The 21,682-nt window shown below is 47.9% G+C and overlaps 2 protein-coding genes and 1 long non-coding RNA gene across 5 annotated transcripts in view; 1 reads left to right on the top strand and 2 right to left on the bottom strand.

Moving 5' to 3' along the window:
• Nucleotides 1-578: 578 nt before the first annotated feature.
• Nucleotides 579-21,682, bottom strand: part of LOC149347789 (uncharacterized) — a 50,732-nt gene continuing 29,628 nt past the window's right edge. Inside the window, exons 4-8 of one of the 3 annotated variants that reach the window (XM_089587455.1) lie at nucleotides 20,547-20,717; nucleotides 18,759-18,919; nucleotides 13,279-13,621; nucleotides 3,358-3,435; nucleotides 579-1,915 (exon numbers count right to left, since the gene is read on the bottom strand). In XM_089587455.1, the coding sequence (XP_089443581.1) occupies nucleotides 18,782-18,919; nucleotides 20,547-20,717 (309 nt within the window). In that variant the 3' untranslated portion in view covers nucleotides 579-1,915; nucleotides 3,358-3,435; nucleotides 13,279-13,621; nucleotides 18,759-18,781. Of the gene's footprint in view, nucleotides 1,916-3,357; nucleotides 3,436-13,278; nucleotides 13,622-18,758; nucleotides 18,920-20,508; nucleotides 20,718-21,682 lie in introns of all 3 variants that reach the window. The other 2 variants (XM_089587457.1, XM_089587456.1) reach the window with 2 other exon arrangements.
• LOC149347790 (uncharacterized) lies at nucleotides 4,008-5,353 on the top strand. The gene is made up of 3 exons (XR_016292211.1): nucleotides 4,008-4,260; nucleotides 4,322-4,529; nucleotides 5,230-5,353. It is a non-coding gene; the product is annotated as an uncharacterized LOC149347790 (long non-coding RNA).
• LOC149347791 (uncharacterized) lies at nucleotides 7,286-9,058 on the bottom strand. The gene is made up of 2 exons (XM_089585679.1): nucleotides 8,941-9,058; nucleotides 7,286-8,656 (listed from the first exon to the last, which is right to left on the bottom strand). The coding sequence occupies exon 2, from the start codon at nucleotides 8,412-8,414 to the stop codon at nucleotides 7,338-7,340; it is 1,077 nt and encodes a 358-aa protein (XP_089441805.1). The 5' UTR covers nucleotides 8,415-8,656; nucleotides 8,941-9,058; the 3' UTR covers nucleotides 7,286-7,337.

Here is a 21,682-nt window from a genome sequence, read left to right on the forward strand (position 1 = left end):
CGATGGCCTGCAGGGGGTGATCTCCATCCGAGTATGAAGTATTTCAAGACCCGGCCGGCCTACGTGCCTTCTTGAACCAGTGTGCAGGCGGTTAGCAAAAACTCTAGAAGAGTTACTGTTCTGTGCGCGTTCACTGGTACTCACTATTCTGATATACACCCGGTGTCCTACTCTTGTAATACACACTTTTATTACACCCACAGAGAGCGGCTTCGATAGGGTAATGTTATCATTTAGAGGAAACCAGGCGCATTTTAGTGCAGCCGGCCGCTTTTGTGTCCCACAGTTTTTTAAACATATAGCGAAACAGTTGTGAAGCAGCAAATCTAAACTCTGTGCTTCGTTGATTGTGACTGAGCAAGGACTTATTTCACACCATGGATGAACTTGTACTCGCGCCACAGTGGATCCATGGAGTAGTGTTCACCGGGTGACATGGGGCGGTTGGGATTTGGTTGGTTGGTTTATGGAGCTTAAAGCTCCAAGGAGACTCAGATATGAAAGACGCTGTAGTGAAGGGCTGCGGTAATTTCGACTTCGGATGACGGTCCATGAAGCAGAGAAGGGCTGAGCTTGAGAAAGCTTAACTGTTTATTCTCATGACAAATGAAAATAAGAGCTCCGCATACAGGGTAGAACACCTATACACCGCACGCCGCCCAGGGAAGGCGCCCTACCACATGCTCTGGGAGAGCGGTTTCATTAAAATGCAGGATCTTGGCCGAGTGGCCATGATCTCAAATTGGCATTCTTTAGGGGCGCCCAGAGTGTTGCATCAATGGTATAAAACTGGGTGGACTCAGCTAGTGTGGTTAAAAGTTCTGACTACATCTGCTGCTGATCCTAAGGTCGCTGGTTTGATCTCTGCCGCAGCCACCGTATTTCGTTGGAAGCGAAACTCAAAAGGTGCAGTGTGCTGTGCGATATCAGCGTACGTACGTTTATGCACCCTAGGTGTCCCTGGGGGTCCAAATGCCGCTGCGGCATGCTAAACCTTACATGGCGATCACTAAAGGCTGGATGTTTTCGAGCTTTCACCATACTCCCCTAAATCCAACGTGCCCAAATCCACTCTTCCACTGCCTGGGAAAATGAGACTGTGCCATTCTCAAAGTCAATTTTCATCTCTGTAGACTCAAAAATTGAAACTGCACAGCATGTCCAGGAGCAAAGCTAGGCAGTATGGAGTTTAAGCGATCTTTAAGAGTACATTCCGAACCGCTTCCTCGTTGACTGGGCTGCATGCTTGTGTGCGCCCTATCTAGCATTCGCTGTTGTAAAATCGCGTAGAATTGGACGAACGATGGCTTTCGAAAGGTAGTTTGGTGCTAAGGATACTTGAGAAAAATTATCTGGCACTGGCGCTGTGTGACGGAGGCCCGGTATCGCAGTATCCTCCATATTTTTTTATTCTTAGTGGCATTAGGAAAGACTGCGATTGTACAGGAAAATGGGCAATTTCAGCCTATCATAAGCCTTCAGCACATCTAGTTAATGTTCTGAGTAAAAATAGATGACCACGGCTCCTTTTGGATACTAGGTTGCCGGCCGTCGTAATGTCAAAACCAAGATTCAGTATGACAGGCCATTTAGCATGCCATTTATTATGCCATGCTTGATCTATTTATTTATTACAGATACCTCAAGGGCCCTTCGGTAGAAGCTTTTCATGAGGGGCTTTACTGATCGCCAATATGTTCAACACTGCATTGCTGTAGACGCCCCTGCAATTGCACGCCCCTGCAATTGCAGGTGGCTTTTAAATGAGAATGTTAGGCACTCGTGCGCCTTCATCGGGCTTGTGGTGCTCGTCGAGACGGGAGAACTGCTGGCGGAAGTAACGTGCTCGCACTCTTGCGCACAGTGTACACCGGCTGTCGCTTTTGCACGTGCTTCTAGGCTGCTGAAGCTCGTCCTGCACACCGCGTCGTCAGCGAGGATAAAATGAGGATTATTAGAACGGGAAACAATAAAAAGAACATTGCTGCAGCAATGAGACGCATTTCCACCAATTGCCCGTAGAGGCACCTGTACTCCACCTTATGTAAATGGTTGCTCATACGTTTCCAGCCCACATGGTCTGCATTTGAGCCACATGGCTGGGCATTTACGTCATCCACGTAGATGAATATATCTATATGGGGTAGGAGAACCATCATTCTCGCCAACACAAGCTTGTTAGATTGACAGAGGTGTTAAGCAGGGTTTTCAAAGCAGACCCTGTGGCTTGGGAACTTTTGACCACCTCTGTACATCTATAAGGCCTCCATATGGCTCAATTCTCTTTGGACACCCTAACCAGTTTTATTACAAAGCTCACATTACGCGGTCATGTGTGCTGTGCACAGTAGTTGAGAAAAATAAGAACAAAGAGTTTTTATGCACAAGAATTGTGAATTTCTGGTTACCTGTTCGGTAAATCTGGTAAATGTTAGGATAATATAGGCAAAGATGAAAATTAGTTGAACAGAAAAGGTCTGCTTGCCACACATAATTATGCAGTAATGAATAAAGTGAAGGCTGAAACTTTCCCATACTACTCATGATCTACAGCAAGATTGCGCAGCATAAACAGCGCAAATAGAGTGCACACTTACTAAGACAGGCTAGTCGTTACTATTATCCAGGTTTATTTCTGAGTGTGATTTAAAAGTGAGCTAAGTGATAGCGAGTGAGGCCTAAGGTCACTTATGAAAAACGAACCCTGAAGCATTTATACGCGCTCCAATGACTTGGTTTAATGTTATTTAAGTTCACACACCGAACCTATTACACGAAGGCAAATGAAGTGGCAAAGACATGCAAGACAGCTGTTGCTTCTGAACAGTCTTGATATATGCAGTGTTTAGTCCCGAAGCGACACTTGGGCGAGGAGCGTTGTAATGGAGAGCTCCGGATTGATTTCGATCCTCTCAGGCTCTTCAACCTGTATTGCCGCCGTAGAGCAAGCGGGATCGAACCGGCGACTTCAAGATCGGCAGCCGCCACCACGGAGGTTGCTGAAAGTCTTTAATTGGCTGAAACCACTCACTTGTCAAGACCTTATCTGTGAATGAATTTTTTCGAAACGTGACTTGTAACATTGAGCATGCTGGACATTAATAAATTTCTTTCCAGCATCGTTTATAAAAGTAGTGCGGCGTTCCCATTAGATATTTGCGTGCATGGAAAGACACCGTACGGAAGGAGCTTTACTGCCATACAGGACTTATTCCTGTTTAGTGTGCAGAAACAAATCCTATTATGTACAACACTGAATGTGGCACATACGTGAAAGCATGCCCAGCTGTTAGATAAGTGGCTGCTAACAGCGTAGAAACCTACAATGGTGCATTGCAGAAATAGCTGCAAACTCACCTTCGCATTTCAGCGGAAGGCACCGCCGGGCACCATTAGTCGAACTGAGGGTACCACGTTCAGAGGATAGCGCCGACTCTGGAAACGTGTAAAAAGAAATTTGCAGACTAGATCGTACACAGGCTAATATACTATACAGAGTGATTTTCTTTTAACGTTACAGATTCTTCTTTTAAACACAAGCAACAAAAGCAAGTCAGCAAATCAAGCTTGGGTGTGCTATCTTCGTTCCGGCTACTGGCAAATTGCCGTCGATGAGAAAACCGTGAGAAAACCGCTTTTGTGACCCCTGATGGGCTATATCAGTTCAAAGTAATGCGTTTTGGCCTATGCAACGTGCCAGCCAGATTTGAGCGCATGATGGACGCCGTTTTGCAGAGATTTAAGTGGACCACGTGCCTGTGTTATCTGGACGACGTCGATGTATTTTCGCCTACATTTTCATCCCACCCCGCATACCTTTCCCAGATTCTTTCCCTCTTTCATCGCGCCGGCCTCCAGCTTAACTCCTCAAAGTGCCGTTTCGGGCGACGTCAGATCACTATAGGCAACGGGCAATCGTCAGGAGCCGCCACGATCGCTGAACAACCAGCGCCATCTGGCGGGCAGGCGGGGAACATATCGCAGGATTGCTCCGCTGTAGCAGACGGCATGGCAGCCTTGCGCGAGGCTGGTAGAATGGCGGTGGAAAGCGTGCCGATAGTTATATCGGCGGCATTTCGCGATTTGGAAGATTTGAATTCCTTCTTCCGAGGAGCGAACTTGAAAAAGGGCAAGCTTTTGCTTGAAGCCGGTCACGTGCACAACGTGAAAGAGCTCGTGCTTTCAAGCGGCTCCGAAATAAGGGGGAAATGCATGGCGCAGACTAAAATCAACGCGCCGCCGAAGAGCGTGGAGATCGAGGTAAGCTACGTCTGTTCATCGCTTGTATTTTTCTGGCTCGCATCTCTCATTGTTATTTCAGATTGACAACAGCAGGAGAATCATCGCAGCACGTTGCGACTGTCGTGCCGGTGTCGCGGGGAAGTGTAAGCATGCGGCGGCTGTCGCGCTGTTCGTACAAAACACTACTGGAGAATCGAGGACCAGCGCGGCGAGATCCTGGCGCGTTCCATCGGCAAAAAAAGTGTACCCCAAGCATTCGACAGTTGGCGCTCCCAAAAAGGAGAGAGGTGGGTTTTTGGAGCTTTGTTTATCCCTGTAATCAAACGCTGAACCTTTACCAGAGGCGTCAAGAAACAACATAATCCTCTGCAAACGCTCCTGATGCTGTTCTTTTTTTATAATTTTTCAGTGCGTGCCCAAAGCTTTCCAGTCACACATGTGCTGCAGTTTTTTGGTGGCATCGAATGCCCGCTAACAGATATGCTTCGTGCAGAAGCTGGCACTATTGAAGAATCGGCTTTCACACCTATCGCATTTTGCTCAGATCAGCCTCTAGAGCTTTTTCAGTGGGACAGGGACCGGAGGAAGTTCCACAGTTATGTTGTCAAAACTCGCACTGACAGCAAATTAGTTCTTGAAGCAGTTTGCTTCCCGAACAGGTTTGTGCTTCGTTCTTTTGTAATTTTCGTTACCTCAGCTGTACATTTTAGTTATCCAAGAGAAAACAGCTGCCAAAGGCGTCACTACGGCCAGCTGCACTCGGTGCAGCGGCGTGACAACGACCCCCCCCCCCCCCCCCCCCCATGCAATACCTCAGCTTTTAACATAACACTGCTACCTCTGCCCCCCTCCCCATTTGTCTTTTTACACATGCAGCGCTGCATCCGTCCCTTTGGTAACGCTTCTAACAGCATGTAGCATTGATGTTGAGAGAGCTGCAATAATTTGGGGTGCTTTCCCACTTTCTCTGTACTTCAACCTACCTAGGCTCTCAGACTGGGAGAGAGACCTGTACGCATCTCTGCAACCTGATGATGTTGCTGCTTTGTCGACTCGGACATTACACGACAGAAGCGAATGGAAAAATGAGAGATTCCCGAGAATCACTGCAACAAAGGTAATTCGCCGTTATCTATATCATTGCAGACGAGAAGAAAGGAGTACGGAATTCGACACAGACCGAAACCTAGTGAACTATGGAGGAGAACTTGAGCTTGCTTGCCATGTTTTGGCAACAGGACTTATCTCCCCTTGTCGAAACACTGGCAAGCAAATTGATGAGTCACATCCCTCATTATTTGTTTTGTGCTTTGTCCACAATTTTATTCATTACTAAAATTTATTTTCCCAGATACACCTGTATGAATGTGAGCAATGCTTCTGTAAAACTGTAAGCTTGTCTATTTAAAGTAACTAATAATTTATTACGTAAGGAAATGAGAGCTCACAAAAATCTTTTGGATCAAGAACAAAAACAACTGATTAACAAAGTACGTAAAAAGTGCTTCGGGTTCACGTTTGATTTAATTGGGGGATCAACTGTGTTCAGCCGCAGCTGATGATTTTTGTGCATATGCTTGCTTTTCCAGGCACACAGGATTCTTACATGTTGCGATGCACAGCTCTATGAACGAGCAAAAAAAATTGTAACAGAGACTCCCTTCATGGGCCCTGCTGTGCTCTATGGGCTGGCAAAGGAGCCAAGAGCGCGTGTGGCGTTTGAGTGTCAATACAATGTAAAGGTTACCCAGTTCGGGCTTGTTGTAAAGCCTGAAGAGCCATGGCTGGCGTGTAGCCCTGATGGCATATTCAGGTAAGTGGCCTGAAGAGGCATGACTGCATATAGTCCTGATGCCACATTCAGGATTCAGGTGAATGGCCTGAAGACATTTGCCCTCATATAACAAAACAAATTTACCTTCCAGAAATAATGAAGCGGAAGTCATTCTTCTAGAAATAAAGTGCCCATTTAGTCGACGTCAGAAGAAAGTAACAGAGAAGCCTTTGCTTAAGTATTTAGTTGGCGAGAGAGAGCTGCAGCTGAAGAAACACCATCAGTACTACACACAGATTCAAGTGTGTCTGCATGTCTTAGGCCTTGAAATGTGTCATTTTTTTGTGTATTCCAATGTAGACTCAGTGACAATTCCTGTTGCAAGGAATGATGAGTTCTTGGCAGCAGCAGTGCCGAAACTCAGAAGCTTTTATTTTGAACATTATCTAAAAGCACTACACGAGTGCACAAATGTTGGACAATGACAATGTATGAAAGATAGTTCAAGCATGCAATAAAGTATTTTACAAGGAATAATTGTTGGACCAATGCACTCCCAACCGTCAGCGGCACAATACAGCTTGCATGTGATTATCACTTCACATCTTTTCAACATCACAATCACCAGCCTGACTACCCCACTGCAGGGCAAAGGACTCTCCCATATTACTCCCATTAACCCAGTCCTATGCCAGCTTCATCCATTTGATCTTTGAAATCTTCCTAATGTCGTCTGCCCACTGCTACACTTGCCTTTCCTTGGAATCCACTCTGTCACCCTTATGGACCATGTTATCTTGCATTCAGATTAATTGACCTGATCATTTCTTCTTGATTTTGACTAGCATGTTATTAACTCGCATTTGTTCCGCGGCCCATTCAGCATGCTTCCCATCTCTTAATGTTACACCTGCAGGTTTTCGTTCCATAGCTCTCTGCAAGGTTCTCAATTTAAGTTGAACTCTTAGCCTCCATATTTCTTACCAAAGGTGAGGACCAGTAAGATACAGCTGTTATATGCTTTCTTCTTGAGGAATGATGTTAACCTGCCATTCATGACCTGAAAGTATTTACTGAATGCACTTCAACCCAAACCAGTTCTAGTTATTTCCCTTTTGGGATCTGGATCTGCAGCCACTACCTGTCCCAAGCAGGTACATTTCCTACTTACACTGCCTCACTACTCACTGCAAGCTTCTGTTCTTTTCTGGGGCTGTTGCACATTAGTCCTGTGCCTATTGATTTTCAGACCAATTCTGCTTTGCCTGTCTGTCATTAATCATCCTTTGCAATTCGTCTCCTGAATTACTGAGACTGTCCTTCATTCCTTTGAAAATATTGAACTCTTCATATTGGTGATGACTGATAGCACATGAAGGATTTCATCTGCATATGATGTCAACTCTTGTGGGATCTTATGTGAAATGATGGTAAATATTTTTAGCCGCTGAATAACCCTTTCTACATGAATCCTCACAGAAGCAGTTAAATAGGTTACATTCACTTCTGATTCAGTGAATTGGGCACTGGTAGCAAAAGGAGGCATGATGAGGGTAGCATTCTGAGCACCAACCCCTGTCTGAATTCCAGGAAAGCCCTTATCTGCCAGGACTAAGTCTCCTGGCTCGAGCAAATTTATGAACCCAGATTCAATGGTAATTGTGGCATCCGTTGTTCGCCCTCCAAAACCCTTTGACAAGAAAGTCACAAGACCATTAGGGGCAATGCCAATTAGGTATTTTACCGTGTGCCTCCCTTTGTAGTGGGAATACCACAGGTTCTGCTTTGCAACACCAGGTGGCACTTCAGTTTCCAACTCCGTACAGTCTATAATAACCCTGCAGTTGGGGTAGTGCTGCCTGAAGCTTGGTGGCAACGTGCTGAAGATAGCTTTACGTGATGGCCAGTAAATCCAGTCTTTGCTTGCTGAAAAGATATCCACAAGTAGCCCTTTAAAGATGCGAGCTGCAGTTCTTCTGTGCACGCCGAACAAGACACCAAGCACTGAAAATGGCAGTGCGTGCTTCAGCTTAACTAGAAATAGCAGAAGCTTGTCTTCAATTGACAATTCATTCATCTTTCTAGGCACTGCTGGCAGTAAGCTGAGCAACAAGGCAAAAATTTGAAATGTCACTGCTGTCAAGTCATAAAATGCATCTTCATCATTGCAAAGTGCACTGTACCCTGCGAAAAAAGGCTGCTTGCACACTGGCCCAGTGCTTTTTTCGCAAAAATCTGGATGACAAGAGCTGCCAAGATCTGTGGTGCACACTTCCCTGTGGCTGATGTATGAGGATGCATTTCCATTGCTCACTTCAGAAATAAAAGTGAAGTTTGTGCTGTAGCAAACACCTGTTTCTTCGGTCATTGTTGACACCTGAAATGCAAAAGTACACATAAATCACTAAAACGTTCACATTTAACATCCTTCCCCACCAAAAGATTCTACATACATCAACACGACGAAGACCAACTTCCTCTTCTGTTGCCATGGTGTCACAATCTCCTGCCTCTTCAGTGTCCGGCTGGCTGTCATCATGTAAGGGCTCTGCAGGCATATCTGCTTCTGCTGGCTCTGCATGTTCCCCAGTGTCGGCAAGCTTTTCTTGCTCCTTTTGGCGCTCCCACCTCTTCCGCTTCCTAGTCGAGCGTGAAATAAACTTAAAGGCAAGTGCAGACCACTCAAACTTTAAAACTCTCAAAATCATATGCACCAGCTTCAAGCGTACGTCTCTTTATAGCTCTCGTACTTTTTTTCCGCGCGTGTACTGAAATTTCGATCTATTTTGCTTCATCTTCCTTCATCACAAAACCTCTGCAGCAGCACTCAGCGTACGCATTGCCGCACGCATAGAATCAACAAAAAACAAGTGTTGTTTTTCTACCAATAAAACACATCCAGCAAACAACGCATCAACACCTACCTGGCATAGCGATCGTCAGAGAGAGGACCCGTTGCAGACTTGTACACGGCCGGAAATATGGAAGGGTAGTAAGATGGGTGCCCCTCCTCATTCGCTTTCACGTTGCCGACGAAGTGTTTACTGCATATTCTCGTGTGACGTGCTGGCATCCAATCTGTTCCATTGTTGCTGCGTATAGTGATTATTTTATTAGGCTTCATTCTGAAGTTAGCAACGAATATAACTGCAGGATGCAACTTACTTTTGTCGGCGAACAAGCGCGATCCAGCGATCACGTCGGCGCAGTTCGTATGGCTTGCTTGGGAAACTGTAAAAGCGGGTCCCGGGCGAATTTCCATATGTGCTGTTGCAGCCGACCACGCAACAATTCGTATTTGACCCCGGCATTCTTCGCAATAAGAGTACGCAGCCCAGCCGCGGCGATTAGATGGCATGCGGACCTGACTGCCAATGCGTGCGACGGCGAGCGTATCCTGTCTCCGCTGCGCGGCTCGCCGCGAGAGGCGCCTCCGTCGGCGCCGGAGTTACGTTCGCCCGTTGCCTATATTGGGCCATATCGTTGATTTCCAGGGGGTTCACCCTGATCCCGATAAGATCCGGGCCGTGAAAGACTTTCCCTTTCCCCGATCTTGCCACGACGTCCGAAGCTTCTTGGGGCTCTGCTCGTACTTCCGCCGATTCATTCAGGGCTTCGCCGACCTCGCCCGTCTCCTCACCGACCTTTTGAAGAAAGACGCCACCTTCGTCTGGGGACGTGATCAAGAACGAGCCTTCTCCACTTTGATCGCCAAGCTGACCACCACACCAGTTTTGGCGCACTTTGATGTTGCGGCCCCCACCGAAGTCCGTACCGACGCCAGTGGCTACAGCATCGGCGCTGTGCTCTTTCAGTGACAGTCCGGTCAGGGCCGTGTCATCGCCTATGCCAGCCGCCTTCTTTCTGCGCCCGAGCACAATTACTCCATTACAGAACGTGAGTGCTTAGCCCTTGTCTGGGCAATTGGCGAATTCCGTCCTTATTTATACGGCCGCCCTTTTACGGTTAAAACCGACCACCATGCGCTATGTTGGCTCTCCTCTCTGAAGGACCCTACAGGGCGGCTTGGGAGATGGGCATTGCGTCCGCAAGAGTATGATTACACCATGAGAGTATGAGGTTACACCAAGATGCCGACTGCCTCTCCCGTTACCCCATTGGCCAGTGTGACTTGATTGGCACTGCCAATGAAAGTTTTCTATCTCTGTCCTTGCCAACATGGGCGAAGAACAGCGCCGCGATGGTGATTTGCGATCAATTATCGACCGCCTCAATTCCACTCCGTCTGATCCCTCGATGCGGTGCTTTGTGCTCTCTGACGGAATCTTATATCGGCGCAGCCTCAATCCGGATGGCCCCAACCTTGTACTCGTTGTCCCCAAGCACCTTCGTCCTGCTATCCTTCATGAACTCCATGATCTTCCCACTGCTGGCCACTTAGGTGTATCGCGTACATACGGCCGTGCACGACGTCGCTTATTTTTGGCCCGGCCTGTTCCGCTCCGTACGCCGCTATGTTGCAGCCTGCGATGAGTGTCAGCGCCGGAAACGCCCTGCTACTCTCCCAGCTGGTACACTTCAACCTATCGACGTGCCCCCTGAACCTTTCCCTCGCGTCTGCTTGGATCTTCTCGGTCCGTTTCCAGAGTCTACCTCCGGCAACAGATGGGTTGCAATTGCCACAGACTACGCCACCCGTTACGCGATCACGCGGACCCTGCCAACCAGTACAGCTACAGATGTTGCGGACTTTTTGCTATACGACCTCATATTGCACCATGGTGCTCCCCGCCATATTCTTACCGACCGCGGCCGCTGCTTTCTGTCCAAGGTTGTCTACGACATTCTTCGGTCCTCCTCTACTAAGCACAAGCTCACTACTGCCTATCACCCGCAGACAAACGGACTTACTGAGCCTCTCAACCGCACTTAGACCGATATGCTCGCTATGTACGTTTCCACCGATCACCACGACTGGGACCTCGCTCTCCCGTATGTTACCTTCGCATACAACTCCTCCCAACATGATACTGCCGGTTACTCCCCTTCTTCCCTTTTGTACGGCCACGAGTCCCTATTGCCTTTGGACACGCTGCTGCCTACTCCTGCTGCTCCGTCCTCTGAATACGCCCAAGAAGTCATTGCCCGTGCTGACTATGCCCGTCAACTTGCACGTTCCCGACTTCTCGCCTCGCAAGCGTCCCAGCAGGAGTTCTACAACCGCCGTCACAGCACAGACTCTTTCTCTCCTGGCTCCCTCGTCTTGCTTTGGTCCCCATCTCGCCGCGTCGGCCTCTCCGAAAAACTTCTGTCCCGGTATGTTGGCCCGTACCTTGTCCTGCGCCAGGTAACTGCTGTCACTTACGAGATCGCCCCGACCTTCCCGCACGCTTCCTCCCGCCACCTTCAACGTGATATCGTCCACGTCTCTCGCCTGACAGCCTACCTCTCGCCATGCCCCCCACCATCGTCCAGTACACCGTGACGGTGTTTTTCCGGACGGGCGGCCATGCAGCGGATATTCACAAAAGACGATGTGAAGGAAGTACCTGACTGGTGTGCGCGCGCTATTGTTCGGTGCCTCCTGTGTTGTTCGCTCTGCGCTCCGGTCGCCCTTGCTTGTGACTAGTCTTTCGGGCAACGTAAGAATATTAAAACTTAAGTGGCTGCGACCCGTGATGCTGCATAAAATGCTACTTAAACGTCGCGCGGAAGTTTTTGCACACACGATACGCCAAAAAACAGGCAACCAACATGATGCAACATGCACTCACGCATCATGGTGCGACTACTAAAAGAACTGCTTATAGACATGGACTGCGTTTTTTCTGGATTTGATGATATTCGAATGCTTTGAGGTCGATGCTAACGGCTTCCACTTGACTAAAGGTAACCTTTGGGCACTCTTACCTAAAGGAAATCAACTACTGAAAAGGTGCGGGTCAACGGCTTGACACGCGAGGCAAAATGAAGATAGAACATGAAATCGACACCTCAAACGGCGCGACAGCCTTGCTTCCAGTCACCCGCGCTTTGCAGTATATTCGCACTTTGGTAGCTGGCTTGGCGCGTCCAGTTAGCACTACGACTGTTGCTGTAAGGAGCCGCTGTCAACACTCCGTCTCAATGGAATGCGGCGCCGATGTGGAAGCCAGGACTGGCGTCGGTCTGCCAGTGTCCGAAACCCCAACACTGTTGTTACGCTAGAACGGTTTGTGACTGGCTAACGCCGCTTACCTCGGAAATCATGAGGGCTGAGTGTACCACTGAGCCGGAGACGGCCAATCACGGACAAGGGAGGACAGGTTTACGAACGCGGCCTCTGATTAGCATCTTATTAGCTGATGCCAGCCGTAACTTCAGCACCGCCGACTGCTTTTGGTAAGGTAAGGTGCAACCCACAGTCGCACGGCCGTGTCCCGTTCAGAGCATAAAAAAAAACTGTTAAACATGCACGTCATAGATCGCAGTTTGCAGAATTTCGTTTTTTTTTCAGGCTAAAATATTTCACGCGCATATAGAATGTTCAAGCAATTTCTATCAAGGTTAAGCGCCGTTAACGATGCAGCATCATCTTTGCACTCGCAAACGTGCACCAGCGTGTTACTCTTTATAGCAACAGCTGTTAATGGCTTACATAGCAGGATTTCCGCCGATACGAGCCAGAAAAAAAAGAAAAAGACTACCCACGCCTATGAAGCCATGTTCACCGGAAGGTTTTGGCAGCCTTGACAGAGAACCTCTCCCTTTCAAAATATTCTGAAGAAATCCAAGGGCAATAAGCGCTCTGTCATTGGCAGTGCATGAGAAGTTAAGCCCTCCACAAGACTCATTCAGTTTAGATTTGATGACTAAGATCTACGTGGGGTTTAAATGAGCATAGACGCCAAAATTTGGTTGCATGTTTTCCGCCTTGTAGTGGTGCGTTGAGAGAAGCAGCTTGAGAGAAAAAAATCACAAGTTATTTAGCGGCAGTAAGGCGAAACACGCGCGTTGATCCAATCGTCTTACGCATCAAAGCAAAGCAGAAAGCTGGCAACCGAAGGTTTGGTTCTGTCCTCCAATGTCGAAAGCGATGCTTGTGCACACCTGCTCCACTTCCTTAGCTTCGCCGCCGCCGATCGAAGGCAGGTGGCAAGAGCGCACACGTGCGGAGTGAAGCAAACGGCGCACTCGGCCTAAGTGCAGTGGCAGTAGACTCGCCGCCCTCATTTGAAAAAAGAAGCCGACCATCGCGTTAAAGCGATCGATAAGAGGGCGTATAGGCACGCGAAGGTATTCACCTCTCCAGCATCACTCACGTTTAAAAGGCGAGCAACATTGGCGTTCCCAGAGATGACCGCTTCCACTTTCGGCACCAGGTCGGGCCGCGTAAAGGATGGAAATACTTCCAAATCCCGGGCCGATATTGCCGGCGGGAAGTGGAGCTGCATACAGCGGCAAGGCTTCTGCCGCAGTCTTGGCATAGTATCTGGGAGCCCCCTCCGGCTGTTGCACGAACACGTGGTACGCGTCGCCAGGTGGGCGTGGCGCGGCGTACACGTCGCAGCTCTCAACGAGGCTGGCGAAGGCTGCGTCGCCAGACGACGACTGCGGCGAGCTCGGCACGACCCGGTCACCTTTGGCCAAAAGGGATTCTGCACACTGTGGAAGAACACAATGCCTGCAATTAATAGCTCACGCCAAGCAGAGGGAGGGCACGTTGGAAACGAGGAGGCTGTTACGGGTTCAGAAACATGTTCAAAAATTTTGAAACATCTCTAGCCCTCCGCCGCTTAATTCGAACCCTTGCTTATTTCGTAAGCTTCCAGCACGAGTAGGGTGGTACTCAGGTTGAAACGAGACAACTACGGCCAGAGCATTTTCTAGTGGCTTCAGCGGCTCGTCCAAGCCTTTTCCTAACATATGGACTGGAAGTTTGTAATTGGTGAGCCTCAGTACTACGTTACCTCGCTCAATTTGCTGTCGGCTCAAGCATCTATAGTTTCACCCGATGAATGTTTTTCCGAGAGGTACCATGATTTGGTATTTTAACTATAATATAGATTACTGCAAAAGCCCACCTCCCGTATACCCTTCTTCAGACTTATACACCACGCATACCCAACAAGTTTGGACAGAAACATCTTTGAACTCGAAAAAGTTGATCAACGCAATTCACACGTGTAAGATTTCACTATGCCAATGACTATATCCGCAGTTCTGCCGTCGGCAGACTTGCAACTTTTTGCTGGCAACGTTATTGCTATCGTCGGAAATGTTCCCCATTTGTCTTCGGTGGCAGTCTCAACTGCTCGATGCGAGCAATGGAAAAAATTTATAACAAACATTTTGCTAGTCATTGAAAGAATGAACCGTTAACAGTAGCTTATTTTTTCCAAATCCTCAAATTTTTTGTTAAAATTGTTGGACTTTCACTGGTGCAGTGGGATATCTTCCACATCTTATAGTCATGCACCAGCTATTTGTGTCATTATTTTACATTTTTTGTTGAAGTATACGTTCAAAGCGCTGTCTACAGAGTAAAGCTTATGTGCGTATTTCTTATTCGCTACACACTACGTTTTCTTTTTGCGCAGCTCTCAAACGTGGGCAGTGGCTCCTGCGCAACTCCAATAAAGAGAAGACAGCGAAAAAGAAAATAGTGACTCCGGGTCTATAAGAACATGGACATATTATGGGCGTGTTTATAAACAAAAACATGTCTTACAGGCAGGACTACTGAAAGGTTCCTCTGTTCTGCAGTGACCCTAATTAGCACGGCTCATCGCAACGGAGACGGCGACACGAAGAATCGTTACCGCAAAAAAAAAAGACACAACAAGGGCGGCGCAGTAAACCCCTGCGCAAGACTAAAGCGGGAAAGGGTCACCTTTTATCATAGAAATTGGTTTGCCCTTTGCCCAAGGACACAGTAATGGTGCCTGGCAGTACGTCTGTGTTCCTGTGAATTGAGCTAATAACGGAAGCCCGAACTATTGTCCTTTCACTTTCCACACCCCATTAACGCTCTGCAACGCGGGATGGCGAGGAACGGTCCGAGGTGCCCGGCGACCTCATCCGGGAGACCGGGGCCGATGCAACACTACCTCAACCCTTCCCTCATTCCCACACTCCCATCTTCCTCCTAGAGCGCTGGCTAAGGTCGACCAACGGTCTCTCCAGCTGCGAGCGGTTGTTTCCACGAAGGCAGCACACTTGGAGCACAAGTGGGCGCGCGCAATTTTCCCACAGCGTTAAGACATTGCGCTGCACGCCTGCGGCACGGAGACAGAAGACGTGGCCGTCGGAGAAGGAAAAGCTTCACAGAAAGACTGTCGCTGTTGTTACTGCCCAATGCGATGGGCTGCTTCCGATGAATCACAAAAATTGTAGACGCTAATAATGCGATAACATTAGAGGTCCTGCTCACGAAAAAATCCAACGTCTGTCCGTCCGTGTCACTAAAAACCAGGTGGCACACATGTCATGGTGGACAGGTGGCAATTGCATTGAAATTATTTAAATTAATTTCATTGCCACCTGCCACGATGAGCAGGTTGCCTCCGGGCCGTGGCAACTTGCTCATCGTGACAGGTGGCAATAAAATTAATTTAAATAAGTCCGGTGCAATTGCCACATGCCCGCCGTGTCACTGCGCATTAGTTCACTGCTCGAGAGATGGACAGCGTCCCGAAGAACCATCCGCGCAGAACAATTAACCTGGGCGTCACAAGCCCGACCGGTAGCTGTGTATGAAACAATGACCTGCAAGGGAAGTGAGGCATCGCTTAAACTGCACCACTGCCGCGTACTGGTGTGAAAACTCCCCCCCGCGATCTATCAAACAGAAGGAGTGCTTGCGCCGGAGGGATCTCAAGCGCTCTTGCATTGCACTCTGAAGGAAAGGTTTGGTTCAGCTTGAAGCTTTCATTCCAGCAGAAATTGGAGTACAAGTAGTAAAAAGTGGCAGTTTTTGGGCTTAGGTCTGTTGAGACTCCTGAGGCAAAAGGCGTCATTTCCCCGTTTCGCAAGATGTTTGCAGCATTACGAAAGGTAGAGCACTCTCGTCCAATGAGGATGGTGCGCACTACATTAGTGTGTTCCTACGTGCCTGTCGCCCCGCCATTTGCTCGCAGGTGGCTCCATCCATGTGAAAAATGGCGTACTAGTAGTTAGCTTGTTTTTACCTCCAGCAGATGCGCTTCATGTCTTTTTATTCGTTTATCTATTTTTGGACCCGCGGGCACCCGTTCGAAAGGGACTGACTGGCCCCACTTTTTTGTTTTTTTTGCCGCCACCTTTTTGTATCAGTTGCTCTGTTTTTACGTCACAGTTATTTTCAATGTTCCTGTCTAGTGTATATAAATCTATTTCTTCCAGCATTGCCACTACACTGTTTATGTTAGGTCGAATGCTGGCCGGGGTACCCGAATGTCGATGGTGGCGAAATGCAAAACAACCCCATGCGCTGCGCGAAAGCCAGCGCACGAGTGGTCAAAATGAATCCGGAGCACTCCAATACGGCGTCTTCCACATCTCATGAAAAATGATGTGGTTCTCATTTTCGTTATTCTCACTACGACAGTACCGAATGGTCCTGACTTTCGCTCGCAGGTTAGCACGTTAATGGAGCTCATCTCATCGTCCTCAACACAACTCCATTCAGCACTGCTGGTTGTGTCGTCCTCTAGGTTGACAACAATAGCCAGTCCTTGGTCAACAACATCGTCGATGAAGTGGTCCAGTGTCCTAACATATTTTCCTCATTGATAACACGCTGCACGTAATTCTTCCATTTCTCAGCAGTCACTTGTATGATGCCTTGGCAAACTAGAGACTCCACGTTTTTGGAGCTTAAACGTCTTGTTTTGACTGGCCACGAAACCCTTGACATCGCTCCAAACAAGCTCTGTCGGGTTCACTTGGCAGTGGTAGAGTGGCAAGCGCACAACGAGATGGCCAGCAGCTTCGGCTATGCAGTCCACACGGTATCAATCCCCACCTGTGTTCACGTTGTTGACAAGCGTCATGAGCTCGGCCTTAATAACCGTGTCGCTGCTCCACGCAACACTTTGTCCGGACAGCCAAGTATGTATATCCTTTTTTATTCTACTCATCCGACGCACTCTATCCTGCTTCACAGAATGATTTGGCACGTTGTCCATCACTGTAACGCTGCCTTCGGGAACAACATTCGGCCCGCCTTCAACGTCTGCGTTGTCCACTGGTAAAGCGTTCGCTCGCTCACTTGAGTTAGTTTTGCCGTCTGCTTGATGAGCGCATTCGTATTTGAACTGCCCCTGCTCTAGACGCGAAGCACTTCAAGAAGCCAACTGAGATCGTTTGCTTGGAAAAAGAGAGCACTGTCGATGTAGGGCACACAGGCGACACAACTGACTCGGCCGGCGCCATGTTGGAAAATGGCGAAGCATCACTACCTCCTAGCAGGCCTCCGCAGAGCTGTGTACGTACGGGCTATGTCAGTACATTTCATCAGTAGTTGAAGCACTCTCTACCATCTAAATCTACCAATCCAAACTATGTTTCTGTTGGTCTGCTTATTGTTTGATTAATAGTGCTACACTGCTCAAATATTCGAGGGACTATGTTCTGTGTTCATGGAGCCCTGATTGGACGAGAGAGCTCTACCTTCCATACTTCTACCAACATCTTGTGAGACGAGGGGCGCCTGACATTGACTCGTGACTTTCGCGCATGCAACGCGGCAAAGCACACCGCAATTAGGGGTCTTGAAACAAGATAAATGACAAGCATCTGACATCAAAACTAAGGACAGCCAAAACAGGACACAATCTGGAGGAAAAAAAGAACACAGCAAACCGAAGCAATAGGAGCAAAATAAATTGTTTGCAAGAAACATCCAACAAAAGTACACGCGATCAAGGTATGACTCAGGTACAAAAACTGGAAATGAAAGCGAGTTATGATAACTTAAGTTTAAGCTTCACCATCGTTCAATATTGCTTGCCTCGTTTATAGTTAGAACCTTTAGAACTGATATGATCATAGCGTCATCATGATCAATGAGTTAGACAGGCAGAGCAATACGGTAGGTGTTTAACATGCAGAAGATCAGAGTTATGTTCAACAGTCCCGCAAAGGAACAGCAGTTCATAATTGGTAGCGAGGTGCCGGAAGAGGTAAGGGAATACGGGTACTTAGGGCAGGTAGTGGCTGCTGATCCGGATCATGAGAGGGGATAAATAGAAGAATAAGAATGGGGTGGAGCGCATTTGGCAGGTCCTCTCACATCATGGATGGCAGTTTATCAATATCCCCAAAGAGAAAAGTATATAACAGCTGTATCTTACCGGTACTCACCTACGGGGCAGTAACGTGTAGGCTAACGAAAAACGCAGCGAGCTATGTAAAGAAAAATGATAGGTGTAACGTTAAGAGACCGTAAGAGGTCAGAGTGGGTGAGGAAACAAACACGGATTAATCACATTCTAGTCGAAATCAAGAGGGAAAAATGAGCTTGAACAGGGCTGGTCCTTAAGGGTAACAGAGTGGATTCCAAGGGAAGGCAAGCGTAGCAGGGGGCGGCAGAAAGTTAGATGGGCGGATGAGATTAAGGAGTTTGCGAGGGACACGGTGGCTGCAGCTGACAAAGAACAGGGTTGATTGGGGAGACACGAGAGAGGCCTTTGCCCTTAAGTGGGCATAGCCAGGCTGATGATGATGATGATGATGATGATGATCATGGCGTTTAGGCAGAGCAGCTTAGGAATTGCGCTTTGGCGGAAAAGAGGAGATAGCTGAGGTACCCACAACTGACCTAGGACATCTTTTGGGAACATCTTAAGCTTGAATCCGTGGCCTGCAGGCTCCCCCCTCCAGCTGTCCTGGTCTATGTTGTTGGTCTCGGCCAAGGCAGCGCGAAAGCGTTGTTTCGCGTACGGCAGTTCTTAATCCGGCCTTCCTTGCTGCCCTGCAAGCCTGGAAACAAGATGGGCACAAGTGACGCCACAACGGAGACATGTGCTATTTACAACACTGCCATTGCATGACCTTCATTACACCCCACACTGATGTGAAAATATGGTTGCGGTTCGGCAAGCTACGAGTCCTCAATCGTTTGTTAAGTTATTACTTGCTTAGTCTTCTTTATTTTACGATTACTCTCTCAGGAGTTTCGTTACTCTGTTACTCTCTCAGGAGTTTCATTTAAAAAAAAACTGCTTGGACAAGCCTCCCTGCGGGTGGAAGCGAAGCCTTGCATACAGAATGTTCCAGCTAAAACTAAGTTTAAAAATAAAGAGGATTCTACGCGAATACATCCAACCGAGTGCTGTTAGTAGTCGCTGTTAGATGTACACATTATTATTTTTTTTCAGTCAGAATATCTCATTATTAAGTGTGATTACCTAAAGTTTTAACTACTGGCTTCAGGAACAAAGTGTTAGTATGAAAGTTGTAGACAACGTTTGAAAACAAACAGCTGAAAAGTTTACAGCAAGGTATGCTTTGCGTTGCTTTTTTTTGCGTCCTGTAAGAAGCCGCCTGCGAAATAGAAAAACACATCACGTGACCGCATCGCTCCCATGCACGCTCCCAAAGAAGTATATCTTAGAAGCGCTGTTCAGGACGGGCGTTGGAGGTGGCCGCGTGAGATGCGTTGTGTTTCGAAAGTGAACCCGCGTAACGCGTTGCTCTCAGACCGCAGCGGAAGCAGCGGTCATAAATGTGCATCGCGCGTCTACGGGAGGTGGAACAAAAATCTCCTTCCCCTAGAGAAGCTCTTCAGCCTTGCAAGAGATGATAGCTAGCTATTTGGTATTAACTAGCCTGGGTGGAAATATACTGGGCAGGCTAGACCAAGGGACTGACTTCCTACGGTACTGTCAATTTCGGTCGTGCTGAACGCCCCGTCTTTTTAAAAGCCTCGATTTCCTTCAGCTGGGACCCCGTGTAACGAGCAAATGGGCCGTTACCAGCCGTACGTGTTCAACGCATGTCATGAGTTAACATTATCTCTATTAAGGCGAAAGCCTTTAATGCCTCATACTGCCGTTAGCAGACGCGTTGGTAGCCGTGTCGACAGACGCGTCGGCAGGCGTATCGGCAGATTTGTCTGCCTTTCGGCGTGACTGCTTAAAAAGAAACTGCGCCAAGGGTGGGAATCGAACAAGGGCCTTTGGCATTTGAAGCGAAGACGCTACCACTCTGCCGCGAAGGCTCAAGGTTCGAGCATGAATACAGGCGCATCTAGTGAATGCATGGGTTTCATAAATAAAATAAAAGGAATAAAGAAATACAATCAAGAAAATAAAAAATAAAGAATGAAAATAAGAAAGTAAACAAAAATAAAAAGAAAATAGAAATGATATGAAAATCGTAATAAACAATGAAAAAAAAGCAGCAAAAATAAAAAATAAAAACAAAATATGAAAAATAAAAAGTAAAAAAAAACAAACAAACAGTGCGCCAGGAAACACTTTCGCCTTGCAGCACTTTAGAGAGCCAAAGTGCCCCCTTAATTTTTTTACTGTAATCGTTAGTGTCACAGTCATCATTATTTTTCTTACCTTTCCACGCATAGACGCGCACGTAGAGAAAGCGGCACCATGAACATGGCACAGTCTTCTTCCCTGGAGGCTGTCCGAGCTTTGCCGGGCCTCCACAGTAGCTGGAAGACGCCCGCTGCCCGCCACCGGAGCCGCTCCCCGAATGTACCGTTTTCAAGGTGGTCGAACAAGAACTGGTACAGCGGGCCGGTGGAGCGGCTAGGCATCTCCTGCACGATACCGTAGAAAGAGAAAAAGGGACCTCAGTCACCAAAGAGGGAGGGGAAGCTATTTTGCCAACGCGGATTCGATGCTTATGTGCGTATTTGGATTTGATAGCAGTGTCCTTACTGAGCGGGGTGAGCGAGACCTCGGCTGGAAGGTCAAGGAACGGTTTCTATGGAATGAAGTGGGGTAACTACAGTTAGGAGTCCTGTGTACGTTAAGCGATGGCTTACATAGGATTTAGTGTTGTGGCTGTCAACCCGTTACAAGCACGAGACACAGTTGCTGAATGCGATAATGTAGCTTCACAACCAAAGGTTTCAGCGAAATGAGCGGAGGTTTCGCATGTCTTCTACCGTTTCGAATCGCGCAGGATGTCATGGTACCCAGCCTTCCTAACACTCAAACATCGGTTCATACGACAGTGATTCTTCGAATTCGTCCAGACATCTCCCCTTGTGCCATCGCTCGTGCAAATGCACCCCCTTTTTTTCACGCACTGTCATTTATTTCAGGCATAGGAACCAGCTAGCCAGAGAAACAGTCGAAACATTTTGAATTCTTATCAGCAAAGAAGCCTGCGCCAGTCGCACAACTGTGTGAATTCATAGCCAGTTTCTGTCATGGCTTATAACTATGGAAAGAGTTTGCGAGGGGATTCATCCTCTGGCCAGGGATGCGTGATGTATTTTTTTTTGGACACGTGCACTGCCTTCATGGCTGGTGGCAAACATTGCCAAGTGTTATTTGTTTTTATAGTTTGGCCACATATAAATTACGCTCTTCCTGCAACATAGCTGAGTTGAAGGCAGAGCTTGCTCCGTCCCATTTCTTCCCTTAGAGTCCATATGGTCCATCATCATCATCATCATCAGCCTGACTACGCCCACTGCAGAGCAAAGGCCTCTCCCATGTTCCCCCAATTAACCCTGTCCTTCGCCAGCCGCGCTCACCATATTCCCGCAAATTT

The sequence above is a fragment of the Amblyomma mixtum genome, chromosome 4 (assembly GCF_055824585.1).
Source record: "Amblyomma mixtum isolate Tamu chromosome 4, ASM5582458v1, whole genome shotgun sequence".
In the NCBI taxonomy this organism is placed as follows: domain Eukaryota; kingdom Metazoa; phylum Arthropoda; class Arachnida; order Ixodida; family Ixodidae; genus Amblyomma; species Amblyomma mixtum.

Bases quoted from the DNA above. Each gene is read 5' to 3' on its own strand.
- LOC149347791 (XM_089585679.1), bottom strand. From the start codon at position 8,414: ATGTGTACTTTTGCATTTCAGGTGTCAACAATGACCGAAGAAACAGGT.